Source organism: Megalobrama amblycephala, linkage group LG10, assembly GCF_018812025.1.
Source record: "Megalobrama amblycephala isolate DHTTF-2021 linkage group LG10, ASM1881202v1, whole genome shotgun sequence".
Lineage (NCBI taxonomy): Eukaryota > Metazoa > Chordata > Actinopteri > Cypriniformes > Xenocyprididae > Megalobrama > Megalobrama amblycephala.
The window spans coordinates 35847851-35865855 of record NC_063053.1 but is presented as its reverse complement, the minus strand read 5'-3'; the positions used below and the strand labels follow the sequence as shown (position 1 = coordinate 35865855).

Below are 18005 nucleotides of genomic sequence, written 5' to 3'. Positions count from 1 at the left end.
AAGATATGTTAAGACAATGACTGACAACAACAAACCAAAACAAAAGGCTATAAACACACAAGGAGTAAACATGAAACGGGTGTGGGAAAATAAAAACTTTGGCAACAAACTCAAACACAGGAAAAAACACAAGGGTAGTGATACAGAAACAAGGAAGAAAATACATGTAAAAAAAAAAAAAAACATTACTAACCCCCTCACTAGGCAACACCTGGCACCATAGACAAGAGCCAATGTTAAACTGCCTTGGTGGAGGTAATGATGGATCCCAGGGGGAGGGAAGGAGGGCCAGGACCATGACCGCAGTGGAGGAGATGACCAAGGCAGAGCCGGCGGAGGAGAGAACCACAGAGGAGCCAGCAGAACAGGAGACCTCTGGAGTGTCTGCAGAGATGGAGACCCCTGGAATGCCTGGTGCAGGAAGGAGAATTTCATTCGAGGAGCCAGAGGAGATAGAGACCAAGATGGTGTGGCTGGCTGAGTGAGAGACCATGGTGGAGCCAGTGGAATGGGAAACCTCTGGAGTGACAGCAGGGCTGGAGACCTCTGGGATGCCAGCAGAGTTGGTGACCTCTGGCATGCCAGCCAAGCAAGAGACATCTCGATGTTGGCTGAACTGAAGAACATAGGTCAACAGGCAAAGCAGATTGACCAAGTTAGAGCCGAGGACCAGGAAGAAGCCAGCAGAGGTTGTGATCTGGCGCAGCTGTTAACCATGGTAGAGGAGAAAGATGGTGAATCCAGTGTGGATCCTGCAGATGAGGAAGGGCTTTCCAGGCCATAACCAAGGAGCAATTTTTGTGGCCAAGATCAGGGAGAGAAATCCAGTAAGCTGGCATTACAAAATGTCCCTTGAAGACCATCTTGGGGAAATAGGGTACTGAGATGTTAATTAAATCCACCATGATAAAACAAATTTCCTGGTGTGTGTTCCCACTCATTCTTCAACTCCTGAGGTCTGTCCTTCTCAGCTGGTCCAACCCGACAACCCTCTTCCTCTGCTGATTCTGTCCAGTCTCCCTGCTCTAAATCCTCCACCGGTCCTGTCCGGTCCAGTGTGGAAAAACAAAGAAATTGTCTGTCATTTTTACCCTATTGTTTGTCATATTTGTTTGCTTGGTCAGTGTCTTTGTGTGTTTTGGTTCATCTGCTGTTATAGGCACAAAGAACCTTTGAAATAATTTGGCGAAGTGATATGGAAATGTAATGCGTTTGACAGACCTGGAATTATTTGAGCTGTGTGTTTACTGGAAAATAACTGCACACCTTAGAATGCTCATCAACCAATCAGAATCAAGAATTAAACAGCCCTGTGTTATAAAGATTTTTGAACTATAAAAGAATAAAAAAAAAAAGAATTTTGGTGTTGTTTTATTTTCTAGCTGGGTGAACATTCTATTAGGTGTGAATGCTGAATAAAATCATAGAACACAGAAAAATGGCAATTAAAAGCTTTGTTCCGCAAGGTTACAGACTGCTTGTTAAAAGTGCAATAGTTGAAAAAACACCCATATTTGATTCAGGAGATGTTTTCATCCGAAGCAAACTACAGAAATGTACATATAGACCTTCACATATAATTCATACTCATCATGTAGGTCAATATGTATAGATTTTCACAACAGATGCAAAAACGTCGGATGTCAGTAAATACTGTGTAGCATTTTGTGTATATATGTTATTAACAGGGTGTGTGTTTGTCCTGTCAATATGTGTTCTAAGGATTGTTTATCACATTGCATAACATTTTCCATTTTAAATTTAAGAAAATAATTGGTCAATTAACCACACTATAAACAAAATGCTACACAGCATTTACTGACATACCACTTCATTGCATCTGTTGTAATGAAATTTTATGTCATACTAAATGTCTAATACATTTTAATGTCACTCTCACATTCCATTGCACACATATCAGTTCAATTTCTACCTATGCAAACTAGAACACTGGAGAACTGTACATAAATATTTCAAGATGAACAGAATCACAGTTCAACCCTGTAACATATGGAAACATCATATATCATGACATATTTTCATGGCATTTCACTTTAAAATTGCATTACTTTCCTTTTGATTTTGTGGTGAAATATGACACAGACATGGTTCATGTTCCCAGCAGATACCGGGAACATGAAAAAAAAAAAAAAATCTATAAAGGTGATATATATACTGTATGTTTCTGTCATGACAACTCTCGGGGTGTTTGGCATGGTAATAGATATGACAGTGTTGATATGTTTAGTCTTGGTGGAATAGACCTGCTATGCTGCTGCTGATGTTGCTGTAGAGCAAGTGCAGGACTTGCTACTGTCAATACATACACAACACGCTGCTGTGAGCAAGTAAGACACGCTGCTGCTGTACAATATACGTGAATTACCCTTAGCAGATTGATACAGGTGGAGCTGGGGAAGGTGGAGGTTTTCTGAAAGCATGCTGCATCTGCTACAGCAAATGCTGACCAAGAATTTGAAGTTTGAGCAGCGAGCTCATTGGCTACTGATACAGCAGGAACTAATCAGCTGTGCTCTATAGCGAATGATGTGATTGCAAGCAGATTGAGATCAGAACCTATCAGTCTGCACCATCTAGAGTTTCATGACAAAACTATGAATACATTTGCATTAAGGTGAGTTTTTAGATGAGCCAGGATTTTTTGCTCAGCTCATTTTCCTCACATTATCCTGCCTGTTATCAATGATTGGAAATCCTTTAGAGCCATGGGAACTCAGATAAACACTCCACAAACATTGAAATAAATCACATTTAGGCAGATGAGTAAGATTGTGTTCTGTCATCTACACTATTGAAGGGATGCCTGCTGGAACAAGCCCACACGAAACGCGATACAGTTCAGGTGACGTATATTACAGCGTGGGCTGCTCGCATTAAGATTTTCCCTTTCGGATAGCATTACTCAACTGTGATGCAGTTACCTTAAGGGACAGAAACCTGTTGTGAATGTGCTAATGTGCCTAATGTGGCCTGAAAGACTGCACCTGCTTCTGAAATCCTCAAGCCATACCGGAACAATGCAGCCAAATGATATGCCTAGTACTACTTAAGGCCTCTGGTGTGTTTGTGACATTGACAAGACTTACCTGTGCCTGTGAATGAAAGAATGCTTCTCCTAAGCAAGATGAGGTAATACCAGGGTTTTTTCCCAGTTATGTGGATACTGGTCTGGCATGTCTATCAAAGACAGCTGATGTTTGCTGCCAAATTCAGGGTTTTTACTGTGCTCAGCCCTGGTCACATGTACAACCAGTTTGTAATTACACTGATTTCTGTTTCACAAGCAGAAATTCTTATATTTCATTCTTACAGCACCAGATCCCTCAAGACAAAACAATTGCTTCGAGCTAAAACACTGAATACCAGTTCCATGAAACATCGATAGTGTCTTACATCGAGAACGGAACAAAACGTCATGAAAATCATTCAGTTATTTTCTTTATAAATGTTCTCAAACTGTTCTCAATTCTCAGTCCTACAAATGAATCATCACAATGACAAGGATTATGAAATGTTCAGTTGCAAAAGAGCCTGTATGGGGGGAAGATAACAAAAACACCCACATGAAAACTCCCTGTGTTTTTCTACATGAAAGACCATTGAATCAGCAGTGCACCCCACTGATGTCAATGCGATCATTTATGGCAAGCACATATATATCCCAGAAGCCTTTTGACAGACTCCTTGATCTTTAGAGTCGACAATTCACAGAAAATAGATCAGGATTGTGTTGATAAATCAAAACATGCTTTTAAAAAAATAAATGAATTAATTCATAAAAAGGTTTCCTCTCAGTAAGCTCCCAAAATTAGAATGCTTTGCCTTCCTACACACCGTGAAGGACTTGATTCAGTACAGCGAGAAAGAAGTCATACGCGTCACATTTACAAAACATCGCTTCTGTCAGTGAGAAGAAGATAGAATCTGTCAGAAATAGAAACTGTCAACTTTATCTCAGTGAACTATGAACTCTCTGAAAGGATAGACACACAGGACGAAAGATAGAGGGGAAGAGGTGTGTCCTCGGTATGTCAGACAGGTTTACTGCCTCTGGCCAGTGAGACGCTATTATTATTTGCATGTGAAAACTTGAGTCCCCACCCTTCACCAGGTTCTCAGCGCTTCTCATGTTAAAACACATTCAGGTTTTTTTTTTTTTTCTTTCTTTCTTTTCTTTTTCCTGAGACTAACCAATCCATTTCGGCTTGAGACATACCTCATCTCTACTGGTACAACACGGGATAAGAATGCTAAGAGACACTGCATGATGATTTTCTCTTAAGTAAGTAACTTTTTACAAATGGCATAGACTTAGATGTCACACTCAATGTTACTGAAGTAGGTGCTTTAGTAGTTTTTAGAGGTAGTTTGCAGACAGGTTACATTGCTATACATCTGCTTCTTTTGTTTTTGCGTATTGAAAGATATGTTTCAGTACTTAAGCACAATGTCATTGCATGAAACTATGGTTCTCACAGATGCATAATCTTTTACATGGATTTTAGTTCTGGTTTTATCTTTGGAATGTGCTGATGTCTTATGGTCTCTTAGATGAACAAATCTTTGAAAAAAGTTGCCTGCAATCTCTCAAAATTAACTTTTTTATTATTCTTGTTTTGAATGAAGTGTTTAGTGAAATCATGCTTTTGCAAGTGAAATTAATTTTCAAGATCTTTTGAATACAAATATACCTGTATGCGCATTCTTATGTATGTGTATATGGGAATGCGATGAAATGTAATATCATATTAAATGGCAAATGTACTTTATTGTCACTCTTACATGCTATTGCACACATATCAGTTCACTTTCTAGACAAATTCTATCACTGAAGAACTGTACATCAATATTTCAAGATAGAAATGAATAACAAACTTTGTGCGATAGTAACAGCCATTATTATGACTCTCTCCCACACAGTTCTCACAAACTGCACTGTGACATCATTTTCATTTTCATAAAAATTTGCCTGCAATCTCTCAAAATGAAGTGTTTAGTGAAACTTTAGTGTAACACTTTATTTTAGTTGCTTATTAGCATGCATATTACTAGGATATTGGCTGTTTATTAGTACTTATTGTAGTACATATTAATGCTTTATTCTGCATGACCATATTCTACATTCTTAATCCTACCCAATACCTAAACTTAACAACTACCTTACTAACTATTAATAAGCAGTAAATTAGGAGTTTATTGAGGGAATAGTGAATACATGTTCCCTATACTAAAGTGTTTTCCAAGTTCCTCTCACAGAAACACAAAATTAGTTATTTAACACCCAGTTTTCAGTTTTGGTTAACTAAAATCAGTCATCATATTAATCAGAGCAGGTGGGGCTCAGAATGGCTTAAATGCCAACCCCTTGTGATTGCTTTAGGCCTGTGGTGATCTCAGCACCTGCTGATCAAGTCAAGTCAAGTTGAATGAATTAATTATGCCTGATGGGATGCATCTGAAATATGATGAATACTGACAGCTTCTGGGAAATAACCTTTTAATGGCATTAAGTTTTTCTAGTGTATGGTTTTCTGAATGCATTTGTTACAGTTTTGTTCGCCTGTTCCTACTTGGTACATACAGTCTTAAAAATGAAAGTTCTTGACTGGTTCCACGAAGAACCTTTAACATCAATGGAAACTTTACATTGCATAACAGCTTCTTTATGGTGGGAAAAAAAAGGTTCCCTTTCAAAAGGGGAACGTCACACGTGACCCGATGTCTGAAAGCCAACTATCCAACAACTCCAATTCCTATTGGCCGGCGACAGCCTATGACGTAATAAGGCATGACCCGGAAGTATAAAAGGAGCGCCCGGAAAACAAACAGTATCTCTTCATCTTTCGGGTCTGTTCTGTCTGATCGCGACTATATCGACTCTGGTAAGGGATTCTTTAATATGCCTTACAAACGTTCAAGAGAGTGTGTTCATCCGTGTCCCAGGTTTTGACACTTGATATACAAATTTCTGTCTGGAGAGGAGCGCGCATAGACTGTGATTGAGGGCGCCGTCTGTGTGTTTGTCTGTGAGCGAATTTATATCTACCCTCTCTCTCTATATATACGTGTGTATGTATATATATTTACATATGCATGTATATATTTTATAGACATATATCATGCTCAGATGCTTCTTATTGTCAGACTGATGGCTGGGCCCATAGTGATTATTTCTGTCGGCCCGCTTTTTCAGTTTGATAATGAGAGGATCTTTTAGGCTTAAAAAGAACCCTAGATTCTATCCTTTCATGTGAAAATTAGGAGTCTTCGGTCTTTGAGCTGCAGGAGGGTCTATATTTTATGTGTTTAAAATAAGACCTTGTTTTTCCTGTATAGTTTTTCTGAGCATGTAGTCAAAAAAAGGAAAAAAAAAGAAAAAAAAAAAAGGGGGGGTTTTGGGCAAACTGAAGTTGAAAGACTGGCTAGAGTATGTATTGTGCAGGCCACAAAATGACTGCCTCTTAGTCACTTGTTGTTTAGAGTAGCTTCTCATCTGCTGTTTTCTAGAGTAGTTTGAGTTAGCACTCGTCACTTCAGTTAATATGTATGTTTAGGTCGGCTTTAATCGGCCACCTGACATTGTTTGCTTGTGAGCTTCGCTTTCTTTCTCTTATCCATGAGATTTGGAGTGAAGCCCAGGTTTCACTAGGCTTGTGGCCCTGTAAGAAGGCCCGTAGCTTAGCGGCCAGGCTAGAGCTAGACTAGGTGTGTTATATGTTAACCCCATATATACTATCCCTTGTCAGGTGGTATAGTGGTCCTAGTTCTGGCCTTCTCCTGAGGGAGTTGTTAGGCCGTATGCCCATTGTTCCCTTGTTTATGTAGGTGCAATTGGTAAGTTAACAACTGAGGTTGTAGACTGTTTTTAGACTCCCTGGTGCTGTTTTTCTCAGGTGGTAGGCCCTTATCTTTGCGTAGATAAGTTATCAGTGTATGCTAGGCCCCAGTTTCTACAACCTTTCATGCTATGAAAAAATGTTTTTTCCTCTGAGCCACTTGATTATCCATTCAAGTTTGAGTTGACGGAAGCGCTAGCTTTTTAGCCTCCGTCCTCTAGGGCTCAGCACAGATTTGTGAATCTGTTTGGAAAGAATGTTTATCATATTAGGATAGCATGTATTTCAAAGCATTGTGTTTTGGTTTGAGTTCTAGCCTTTTGTCCTACATTTGTATGTGAGCTTATTTATGCTGCCACAGGTTAGCACCTGTTCTCATAATAGCAGGCCTTTTTTGATATTAGCCTCTATTTAGAGAGATTGGTGACTATTTTAATATTCCCCAGTTAGGGTTTATTTGTGTCACTGAGTGCATCACCTGCTGGATTGCATACTCAGTGTTAGAACTGATTTTGCTGTCTGGTTTCTATTAGCTCCCTTTAGTGATCTTGATAACAGCTATATTGCTTATAACTTGGAATGCAGGCTCTTATGTCTTTAGCCTCTTTCTAGTTAGCAGCTTTGGTTTTTCTTGCTCACATAGATTTGACATTCACGAGCTGGCGCCACGTGTCACTGAAATGGTAGGCTCTAATAGGCCTCCTTTTTAGTTTACATGTTGGCACAGTTTGTGTTTATATGTTTCAAACGGGCTGAACGCCACTTGTTGCTGAACTTGAAGACCCCATAAGGCCTCCTTTTTAGCTGACATGCTGGCAGGATGCTTGTGAATCCAGTACCACCATCTGCCCCACCCCACCCCTGCTTTGAGTAGGCCTTAGGCAGGCCTCTTGTGGAGTATGGTGGCGAAATATGCATTTTCTTTTTCAGAAACTAAATCGCTGATTGCATGGCCTGATGGTTGGTATGGTTATGGTCGCCACTAGCTGATGCCACGTGTTTGCTAGGGTAGGCCCTATGGGCCTCCGGTGCAGCATGTTGGAGTTCAGTTATGTACTCCTCTCACTCGAGAGTAAAAAGGTGCTTTTACCAAGTACTCTTCTGAGTGGCTGACCTCTCAGGGATGAGTTTTTTGTGGTAAAACCTTACTGAGGTTTGGTTTAACTACATCAGCCTCCTTGAGTCTGGGTTTCTACTCTGATTGAGCTAAATAGCTACCTAGTATCTAGGTTGGTTCTATTTTTGCTCCTAGAACCCTAATGGTTAAACACTGCCACGAGCTGATGCCATGTGTCTGCTGAGGTCATAGGCCTGTCAAGGCCTTCCTTAGTGTGTGTTGGTGTACATTGTACTCCTCTTGCTTGAAAGAGTAAAAAGGTTCTTTTACCAAGTATACTGCTCGTTGGATTGTGTTAGGTGGATTGTCATGTGGGCACTTTACAGTTTAACTACTGTTACTAAGTCATATGTCCTGCTCCCAGCAAGACAGGGGTTCAAGGTGGCCCTCACAGGCCACCATTGAATATCCTTCTAATATTGCCAAATGATTTTCGTATGTGAGTCATGCTCCATATAATGCTATTATCATGATGTAGGCCCCTTTCTGGCCTCCATGATTATGTGCCCACAGTATGGTCTACCTGTTAGGATGAGCTTTGTACTTCCCTGCTAGGGTTGTCTGTATAATAGTGCTTAGCTCCCAAAGCTGATCATGGATGGTAGGCCTTCATGAGGCCTCCTCCTGAGGTTCAGCCCTAGGCTGGTTTGTGCTCCCCTGAATCAGGGTTTCTAGCGCACAGCTTTCTCAGTGCAAATAATCAAGCGCTGAGTAGATCCTAGGATGAGCGGATTATACTCCCCTCAAGATTTATAGCACTCCAGGATACCAGTCTTTATGTGGCCACTAGACTAACGCTGTATGTCTTACAGGTATTAGGCCCTCTGGGCTACCTTTTGAACATACTGGTGTATATAATAAGTGTACACCTCTCACTGAGAGAGTTTCAAGTATTTTTACTGAGTACATTTCTGGTTGGCCAGGGCCCCATGTGATAATTTAACCTCCTTATGGTTCGGTTATTTGTCCTTCCTGGTGCTTGAAACACTGCCACGAGCTGAAGCCACGTGTCTGCTGAGGTCATAGGCCCTTCTTGGGGCCTTCCTTAGTGCGTGATGGCGTATGTTGTACTCCTCTTGCTTTAAAGAGTAAAAAGGGTTCCTCTTACTCAGTGCACTGCTTGTTGGATTGTGTTAGGTGGACTGTTATGTGGGCACTTCACAGTCTCATTTTGCTGTATACTGAAGTCATGTTTCTTGCTTCCAGCAAGATAGGTGTCCAAGGTGGCCTTCGCAGGCCACCATTGATTGTCCTACTGTTGTGACAAAGTACTCTAGCTTATGTGAGTCTTACTCCACATAGAACTATTATCATGAGTAGGCCCTTTCTGGCCTCCATGGTTATGTGCCCACAGTATGGTCTACCTATTAGGTCGAGCTTTGTACTTCCCTGCTAGGGTTGCCTGTGTAATAGTGCTTAGCTCCTAAGCTGATCATTGGTGAAGGCTTCCATGAGGCCTCCTGTCACAGACTGACTGTGTCCTAGGACTTTTATTTTGAAGGGACTGAGCATGGGTACACAACAAACTCTTTCCACCATTACACATACATACACTAAATGCCGGCAAACTATACCATCTTTATGTAGTTGTATGTTTGTAGCCTTAATTTTGGCGTTGTGACATCCCATTTGTCATTCCAAGTTGTTAGTTTTGTTTTTTGTCTGTTCAATGTTATGGCGTAGCCAAACTTTGATTTATTTCCTTTTTATTTTATTTTTTTCTTCTTTTTTTTTTTGACTGTTGCTACTGTGCACATCTTGGAGAACTACATGTTTGCACTTCTGCTTTTTTTTCCTACACCTCTGGTCGCTGGTACATCCTAACACCTCCCACTGAGGACCAGTGCTCCCTTGTGCTCTCTTATATCAGGATTCTCTAAGCGCACAGCCTCCTCAGTGCAAATAATCAAGCGCTGAGTAGATCCTAGGATGAGTGTATTATACTCCCCTCAATAAGAGGGTTTATAGCACTCAGTTGAGTTCTGCTCTCCAGGATGCCCGTCTCTACGCATGGGTTTGAGTTGCTTACTGCCCCTCTCTCAGTCGCTCTTACTTGCTCTCTTCTCTGAAGAATGCGTTATGGAGATTCTGTATTTAGACAGGGTTGGCCAAGACTAAGTTTGTCCTACATCAGACCAGGTCAGCCTCCCTGGTGGCATTGGGGGTGACTTTCGTTCCCCTCTAGTGACTGGCTGGGGCTCCTTTCAGTTCCCTGGCCACATTCCCTTTAAGGAAAGTTGGTCCCAGATGCCTTTAGTGGCCTTGGTAGGCTTTCCATGGAAGGCCTCTTTGAGTCTCAGCTTGGGCTGTTGGCCGTAGGGAATGCTGTCACTGACAGCCTTTGTGTGACCTGAGGGTGAGTTGCTATCTGGTGTTTCATTCGAAACTGCTTGAAGTTTATCTAGCCATCTTTTGGCATGCACTCTCCTTAAGCGTGGCGGCGTGGGTATATCGTTCCCCATAGCATTCAATGCAGAGTTGAAATTCCCTTTTCAAAGGGAACGTCTCAGGTTAAGTATGTAACCATGGTTCCCTGAGAAACCGGGAACGAGACTGCGTTTCCATGCCATGCTTCGGGCTGCCTGCCTGCAGAACAGTCCCTCAAGATGATAGATAATGTTTGTTTTCCAGGCACTCCTTTTATACTTCCGGGTCGTGCCTTATTACGTCATAGGCTGTCGCCGGCCAAATAGGGATTGGAGTTGTTGGATAGTTGGTTTTCAGACATTGGGTCATGTGTGACGTTCCCCATAGTGTTCAACACAGAGTCTCATTCCCTTTTTCTCAGGGAACCATGGTTACATACGTAACCTGAGACGTTCTTTCGATTAATAAAATGTTCTTCGCACTAAGAAAAAAAAATGTTCTTTTAAGAACTGATCACTGAAATGTTCTTTGGGGAAGCCAAAATGGTTCTTCTATGGCACTGCTTTGAAAACCCCTATTTGGAAACTTTATTTTTAAGAGTGTATAGATGATGATGATGATGAAGGAAAGATAATGCGGATATAAAATGCAACCTGAACTTTACTAAATAAAAACAAAAGAGTATAATTCAACACAGTAATCCAAATAATGAGTAACAGCGTGCATAAAATAGAAAACACCAGACAATGAGTCAACGAAACAGGGCATTATATACTAACTAATGAAGAAAAATTAGGAATAGGTGTGTGTGAATCAATGAAACAATGAATAATCATAGCAACGGAAGAAAACAAATACAGAAAATGATGATAAACAAACTAAGTGCCCTTGGAAATAAAACCAAAACACTAACATAAAGTGACACTCTCCTGCCCACAGCAAACAGAAATTAATGATCTGGTTGTTTCTCAAGAACTCTATTCATATGCACTAATTTGTTTTTAGATTTACTCCACAATATGCTATCAAATCCTTAATGTTGACAAACACCACATCAACGGTCTATTGACTTGCCCACAGTTTCATTAACAAGTCTTAATTTGTTTCTTTGAAGGTGAAGTTTCATCATTTCTGTGCCACTAGATGATTTTTTTTTTTTATTTTTTTTTTTTAAAGACTCGAATACGAAAATATAACATTATATTATAGTAGATGTTTTGCCAGGTTTTTTAGTGACCGACTCTTAAAAGCATGAAATGGATTTCACAGATCAGGATAGTCACTAGTGAAGGGTTTGGTGGCATTGGCAAATCAGGTTTGTCATGACGTGATTCCCCTGCAGCTCCAGAGTAATTAGCAGATGCCAATTACAGCCAATGTGACAATGAGAAATGCCTTGCGGAGGGTTCTGCACCAGCTGAGCAACCATTGAGGGATAACTGTATTTTCTTTATAGACCTCCTTAGTGGGCAACATTTAAAGATGGTCAACTGGTCATCTGTCCTGCACCCAGCAAACAGAACTTACTGAGTTGGAAACGAATGTTCATGTTGTTTGAGAAGCCCTGACTCAGTAACAAAGCAGAGTGATGCAACGTTAACATTTTCTCAGATTTTCAGTCGAAGAAAAGTAATTACAGAACAGCTTTCTCATTACAGAAACAGTGAGTCACTCAGAGTTTCATCATCAGCAGAACATGGTACATCTGGAGACTTTATTAACTTATCTTTTTAAATGTGCACTCATTTAAACAAAAGTTTGACACATAATGAACAGAATATAGAACATGTATACTTACCTTGTGAGGGCCACCATGCTGAAATCACACAACCAGCTGTGTCTTGCAATTTGATAGAGATACTACTACTAATAATACCTACTAATTATTTGTAAATAGTAATAGTAATACCATATATAAAGGCCAAATGTAATGGCTTGCCCAACATAGTTTTCTTACCTATTCTGACATATTTCCTAATGAAGCATGGAGCTTTGCATGACATACTGTATGTCCAGACTAAGGCCTAATATTCACAGACGTGAACTATGATTTTCTACTTTCTACTGCAACTTGGGTTCATGCAGTGTTGAGGGGAGGGAGGATTTTACTGGACAAAAGAAAGGAAAAGGCTTATGATATTATGTCTTTAAAGGCACATCAATATAAAGAGCTCCCAAGTATAGTCCAGAGTGATGGTATTGATGTGTGGGATCCATCATTTCAAACCAAATGATTATGGTAAAATAACGAAATAAAATAATGAAACCATGAAGGTTGTAGAGTTGGGACAAATGACAGGACCTCAAGCTCAAAGCTACAGCATATATTGCTTTTTGTGAGTTATTGTATGGAATAAAACTTCACTGTAAAGCATAATTTAGGGACCTATTAAAAATGCATATTAAAAATTACATATACATATTAAAAATTCTAATTTATTGATTTAATTTAACCTTTTAAGTTGCAAACATTATTTTGTTTGGTTTAGTTGACAATGTTGATCATTAGCTTAATACTGTGTGTAATTTAAACTCAAATAATAAAAAAAGTAAAATAAGTAACTTAAAATTGTCTTGACAACTTTAGAAATTGGCCAGTTGATTTCTAATTCTCTGCATGCTTTGCATAGGACTGGATAAGGAGAGTGAATGTTGAAATGAGTGTTTTGTTTAGTTTTTTTAGTAAAGGGAAAGACTGGTTTAATGTTTAATGCTGTTATGTTCGACATATCTGTTATGTTGTAAGTTTTTGTGGTTATCATTGTGCTGAAGAGTAGACACATGAAGGTAAACATTGACTCTATAAGCGATGACTGCGCTAATGCCAGTGACAAGTAATATCTTAATTGTTCATTAAATATACATGCTAAATAAGTTAAAATAAGCATGTGGTATGATAGCTGTGGATTTTAACCGAAATAGATCAGATTAATTGGTTCCAGGGCTCAAGTAGTTGGAGCGACTTCATTTTTTGAGTATTAAAAATGTATTTAATGTGCAAAAACTTAAACACATTTTTTTAAGTTATTTTTTAATGTTACAGATTGCATTCCTCTAACTCAACATAGTTTGAAAATAATGGTAACACTTTATTTTAGGGTCTTTTAACTAGTTGTTTATTAGCATGCATATTACTAGAATATTGGCTGTTTATTAGTACATATTAAGCACATATTAATACCTTATTCTGCATGACCTTATTCTACATTCTTAATCCTACCCAATACCTAAATTTAACAACTATCTTGCTAACTATTAATAAGAAGTAAATCATGAGATTACTGAGGGAAAAGTTGTAGTTAATAGTGAATATGTGTTCCCTATACTAAAGTGTTACCAAAATAATTTTAATTTGAAGTTGTCATAACATAATTGGCTTTTGGATTGTTGCAGCAAATAAGCTATGTGACCAGCAAAAGTTTATGATTCCTACACATAATAATGTTCACAAATAATTTTAAAACCTCAATACAATACATGACTTCAACATCACCATCACTAAGCTTCCTTTTCTTAAGAAACATTTTCTCAGAAAGTTAGCATGGGCATTTAACCAAATTCCCATTTAACCCAAAATCCATTGACTTCAGGATGATGGAACAGGAAGAGCTAAAATGCAACTAGTTTCTGGGTTTTGGCTTACAAAAGTATGTTATCCCTACAGCACTGTGCAAGCGCAGCTGAAACCAAAAAGCTAAAAATGCGCAAAGCTTGGAAAACCAGGCCTTAATAGCCAAGAAAAACCTCCAAGCAAAAATGTATTTTGCAACAAACTATCTATACAAGACACTATTATACATGCACCTAGATAAGTTGTTATATTATTGATATACAGAACTGTCTTAGTTGAACATCGGTGTGTGTTTTTCCTTAGGTAGCAAAGGCTGTACGGCGTTTTGAGGAATCCAAATCAACACCGTGATGGAATCCGATTTTTCACTGCTGTCCTCCTCAAAGGGAGAGTTCAAGGCAGAAGATTACATACAGCCGCATTACAAGGAAGCGTATCGGTTAGCCATCGACTGCCTAGTCAAAGAGGGAGAAGTTTCTTATCAAAATTTCATCAAAGAGGAAGGCATATGCAGTTTCCTCTCTGAGGACGAAATCAACCATATTACACAGAGCGCTGTACAGCCACCCGCAAGCAACCAAGAGGAATTGGACTGCCCACAGGATGACACTTCCTCCACGGGTACGTACTGGCCCACTCACTCTGACACTGATCCGCCAAACCTGGAGTTAGGCTGGCCAGAAGTCCTGCACCGAAGGCTCGAGACCAGCATAGACCTACTCTTCCACCCGCCGAGGCAAAACAGCCCCACTATCAAGGAAGTGATCCGCAAACAAATACAGGATGCCAGGCAGGTAATGTTGATAAAACAGCATGCTGAAAAGGGTGTAAATAAACGCCTCTTTGAAACCAGTCCTTCTGTTGATCATGTGCTTTAGAACTAAGCTAAGAGTTCAGAAACACACTGCTGCATGCTTAAGCAGACATAGCTTAGGCGTTTCTCAAAAGCATTGTGAGCTAAATTGATCATAGAGATTATTGGTGCCAATAGTTGTAAAATCTACTTAGGCTTACAATGCTTTTTTGAAATGCGGCCTTGTTCGGTAATTGAAATGGTGTGGGTTCAAAGCCCACAAGGGCTGATCCGTGCCCTTTTCCTCAGGGACACTGTTTTAGTAATAAGCTGTAAGATGTACACCTTCCAATTTCCACCATCAAAGATCGTGCAGCATGTTGACAAGGTCACTCTTCAGAAAAATCGTTTCACTGTCACCCTGTTGAGCATGTGATAAATAAATTAACACATCTTTGAAATGCTAATCGAGTGCACAGGGTGTTTCATTCAATTTATTCATAGAGAAATTGATTTTTAGTAATAACGTTTAAACATTTTTAAGACAGGCCTGCCATGAGCACTAAGGCTTAAGTGAGGAAAAATGCTTCTGTAGAAGCTACAAGCCAGTGTTTAATTTGAAAAGACCGACACTACCCACATTCCTGAAGCAAAAACTGTTGTCAAACAACCTAGCCACCTTTTGACCTACTGCTACTGTTTTGGGGAAGTTCCACTCAAAAAGACAAAACATATCAAAACTTAAGTTTGCGCTACAAATAATCCTTATTCGTCAGTTTGAGGAACATCCTCAAACACCGGAACCAATTCTCGGCCTTCAACTCAGTTTTCAGTTTCATGAAAACACTTTTTGCAAAACGCAACACACAATTCTCTATGTAATGCACAAAAATCTAACAGGAAGTATCTTGATTTCCTTTTTCAAACGCAACCATTGTGTCTGTCCAACTACACATGGTTGATGTATTTCTTTTATTTCGTACTGTGTAATACTGTATTCACAACCGCAAATGCTTACAGTAAACAAATAAATAGTTTGGTTTCATTCTTGCTTTTGTGTTTACCGTTAATTTTTTAACATCTCTCTGCCAATTACTTTCAGTCTTGTACAGTAATGTACACAGGAGCTCATGAAAGAAGAGCTTTAGATTTTGAATAAATGTGTATATCATATATCCAAAAATAGAATATTATGGCAAAGGTGTTTGCAAAATAAGACATGTGTTTGTTTTTGAGATGTGTTTGTGATATTTTGAATGCAGTGCTTCATTTTGCAAGAGATGTGAGGCATTTTGCATTTTGTGTGTGCAATTCTTGGATTTGTGTATAAAGTTTTGATAAAAAGAGGCAAAGTTTTGAAAATGTGTGTAAGCAGTTGAAAAAAAAAAAAAAAAAAAATGTAAAGAAGCCAACGTGCTGCACAGACCATTTGGCGTTTGACATCAAGAATCGCGAGAGCTGTGCTTTTGAGTCACTGTTGCTGTATTTTGATGTCATACACCAATTCTGTCTATGCAGCATTGCATAAAGTCAAACACATTTATTGAAAAGGTATGGGTTTTAATTACAGTTTTTCTCAATTGATTTGACATGTTTTTCCAAATTTTTGATTACTTTTCTCAAAACAGTGATCTAAACACTTTGTAATTGTCCTAAACAGATTGTAAATTTTCATTCATTTCACACAAATTGCAAATCATGTGAATCATTTTCTCAAAACACTATGCACAAAATTCTCAGATGTTTTCATAATAGTTCATACATCCAACCAAAACTTTAATATATCAGGAAAAAACAGTCACAGCTATTTTTATTGGCTTTTCACAAATCACAAACATTTATGTACCATTTGTCCAAACACAACAAACTAAACTCTGAAGTTTGTCATATTATCAAATGCACATGGTATGTTTTCAATTAGCCCCAAAATGATATCTGCTTGATTAATTATACACAACACAGGAAATGCAGTTTTCCCAAATGTTTACGCATTTATCACAATTGCATTATGTAATAGGGAAAAGTATACATAGAGCAAGAAAATATGCAAGAGAATAAAGAGGTGTAAGCGTAAAGGTGGTGGTGTGGGTAGAGGAAGGGGTGTAATGAGAAGGAAAGGAAGAGTGGAACAGACAGAATGAGATCATTTATGAGGAGAGAGGAGGAAGAAAAAAAGGAGGATAGGAGAAGATCTGAGTATAGTGGAGGACACTGGTGTAGTGGAAAGAGCAAGAGGAGAAACTATAAGAAGACATGGACATAGTGAGAGTGGACAACAGGGTGGAGGGGTGGAGGAGAGCTGGATTTCACATGAAATTACCCTAATTCACTGCTTCTGAATCCTGGACCTGGAGAGCCCTGTCTGAGAGTATGGGGGATTCTGGATTCACCCCCCAGTTTTTATTTTATTTTATTAATGGTTTTATTGGTAACACTTTATAGTAATGTTCAGTTATAAGTCACTTATAAATTATTAGTTAATGATAAACTAATAATTTACAAAACATAACTATATGTTCATAAATTATGAATACGTGATATAACATTTTATGAATGTTTTATTAATTCAGTTATGTCATTTATAATTTATTAGTTAATGATGAACAAATCATTTACAAAACATGATAATATACATTCATAAATGATTAATACGTGTTATGCTAACAATTTACAAATGTATTGTAAGTTATCTTACAAAAAGTTTAAATCATGAAATAAATCAAACAGATCATTTGTAGATGGTTTATAAGTTATTAATTGACACATTATTTATCACTTATAAATCACTCAAGTACTTATGACAAAATTGTTTTAATATCATTATCTCAATAAACAATTGTTAATCATGAACAAATGATGAACAAACTATTAGTAAATGATCAGTATATGATTTATTGATAAAGTTGTAAGCTGGTCAGTGTTCAAAAGCACAAACATGCAGGTATGCTAAAGCACTATTTTTAAGAAGAGTAATTTATTTGTTTTGAAGTGGATAAACATTTATAAATGCCTTACAGTCAGGAGATTCCAGTGGATTATATTAAATCCTTTCACTCATCAGCACAGACTTGTGTTCTGTGTGGAGTGTGTGGGATCTAGTGATGAAGTCAACCTCTGAACCAGTTTTACCTTCCACTGAAGCTCACATCAGGTGCACAGCAGTTAAACACTCCATGTGTGTCTGAGAAGACAGCTGTCTATACCCTCATCAGTCAGCACTTACACTGCAGTACACACTACAAAGTGTGTAACACCTGTAATAGATGATGTGTAAATGCATGAATAAATCATTTACAAAGC

The 18005-nt window shown here is 38.7% G+C and overlaps 1 protein-coding gene across 1 annotated transcript in view; it reads left to right on the top strand.

Moving 5' to 3' along the window:
- The first annotated feature begins 401 nt into the window (after window positions 1-401).
- fam83b (family with sequence similarity 83 member B) overlaps window positions 402-18005 on the top strand; it is a 43026-nt gene continuing 25422 nt past the window's right edge. Inside the window, exons 1-2 of the mRNA XM_048205912.1 lie at window positions 402-4303; window positions 14216-14706. Of these exons, the coding sequence (XP_048061869.1) occupies window positions 14263-14706 (444 nt within the window). The 5' untranslated portion in view covers window positions 402-4303; window positions 14216-14262. The remainder of the gene's footprint in view (window positions 4304-14215; window positions 14707-18005) is intronic.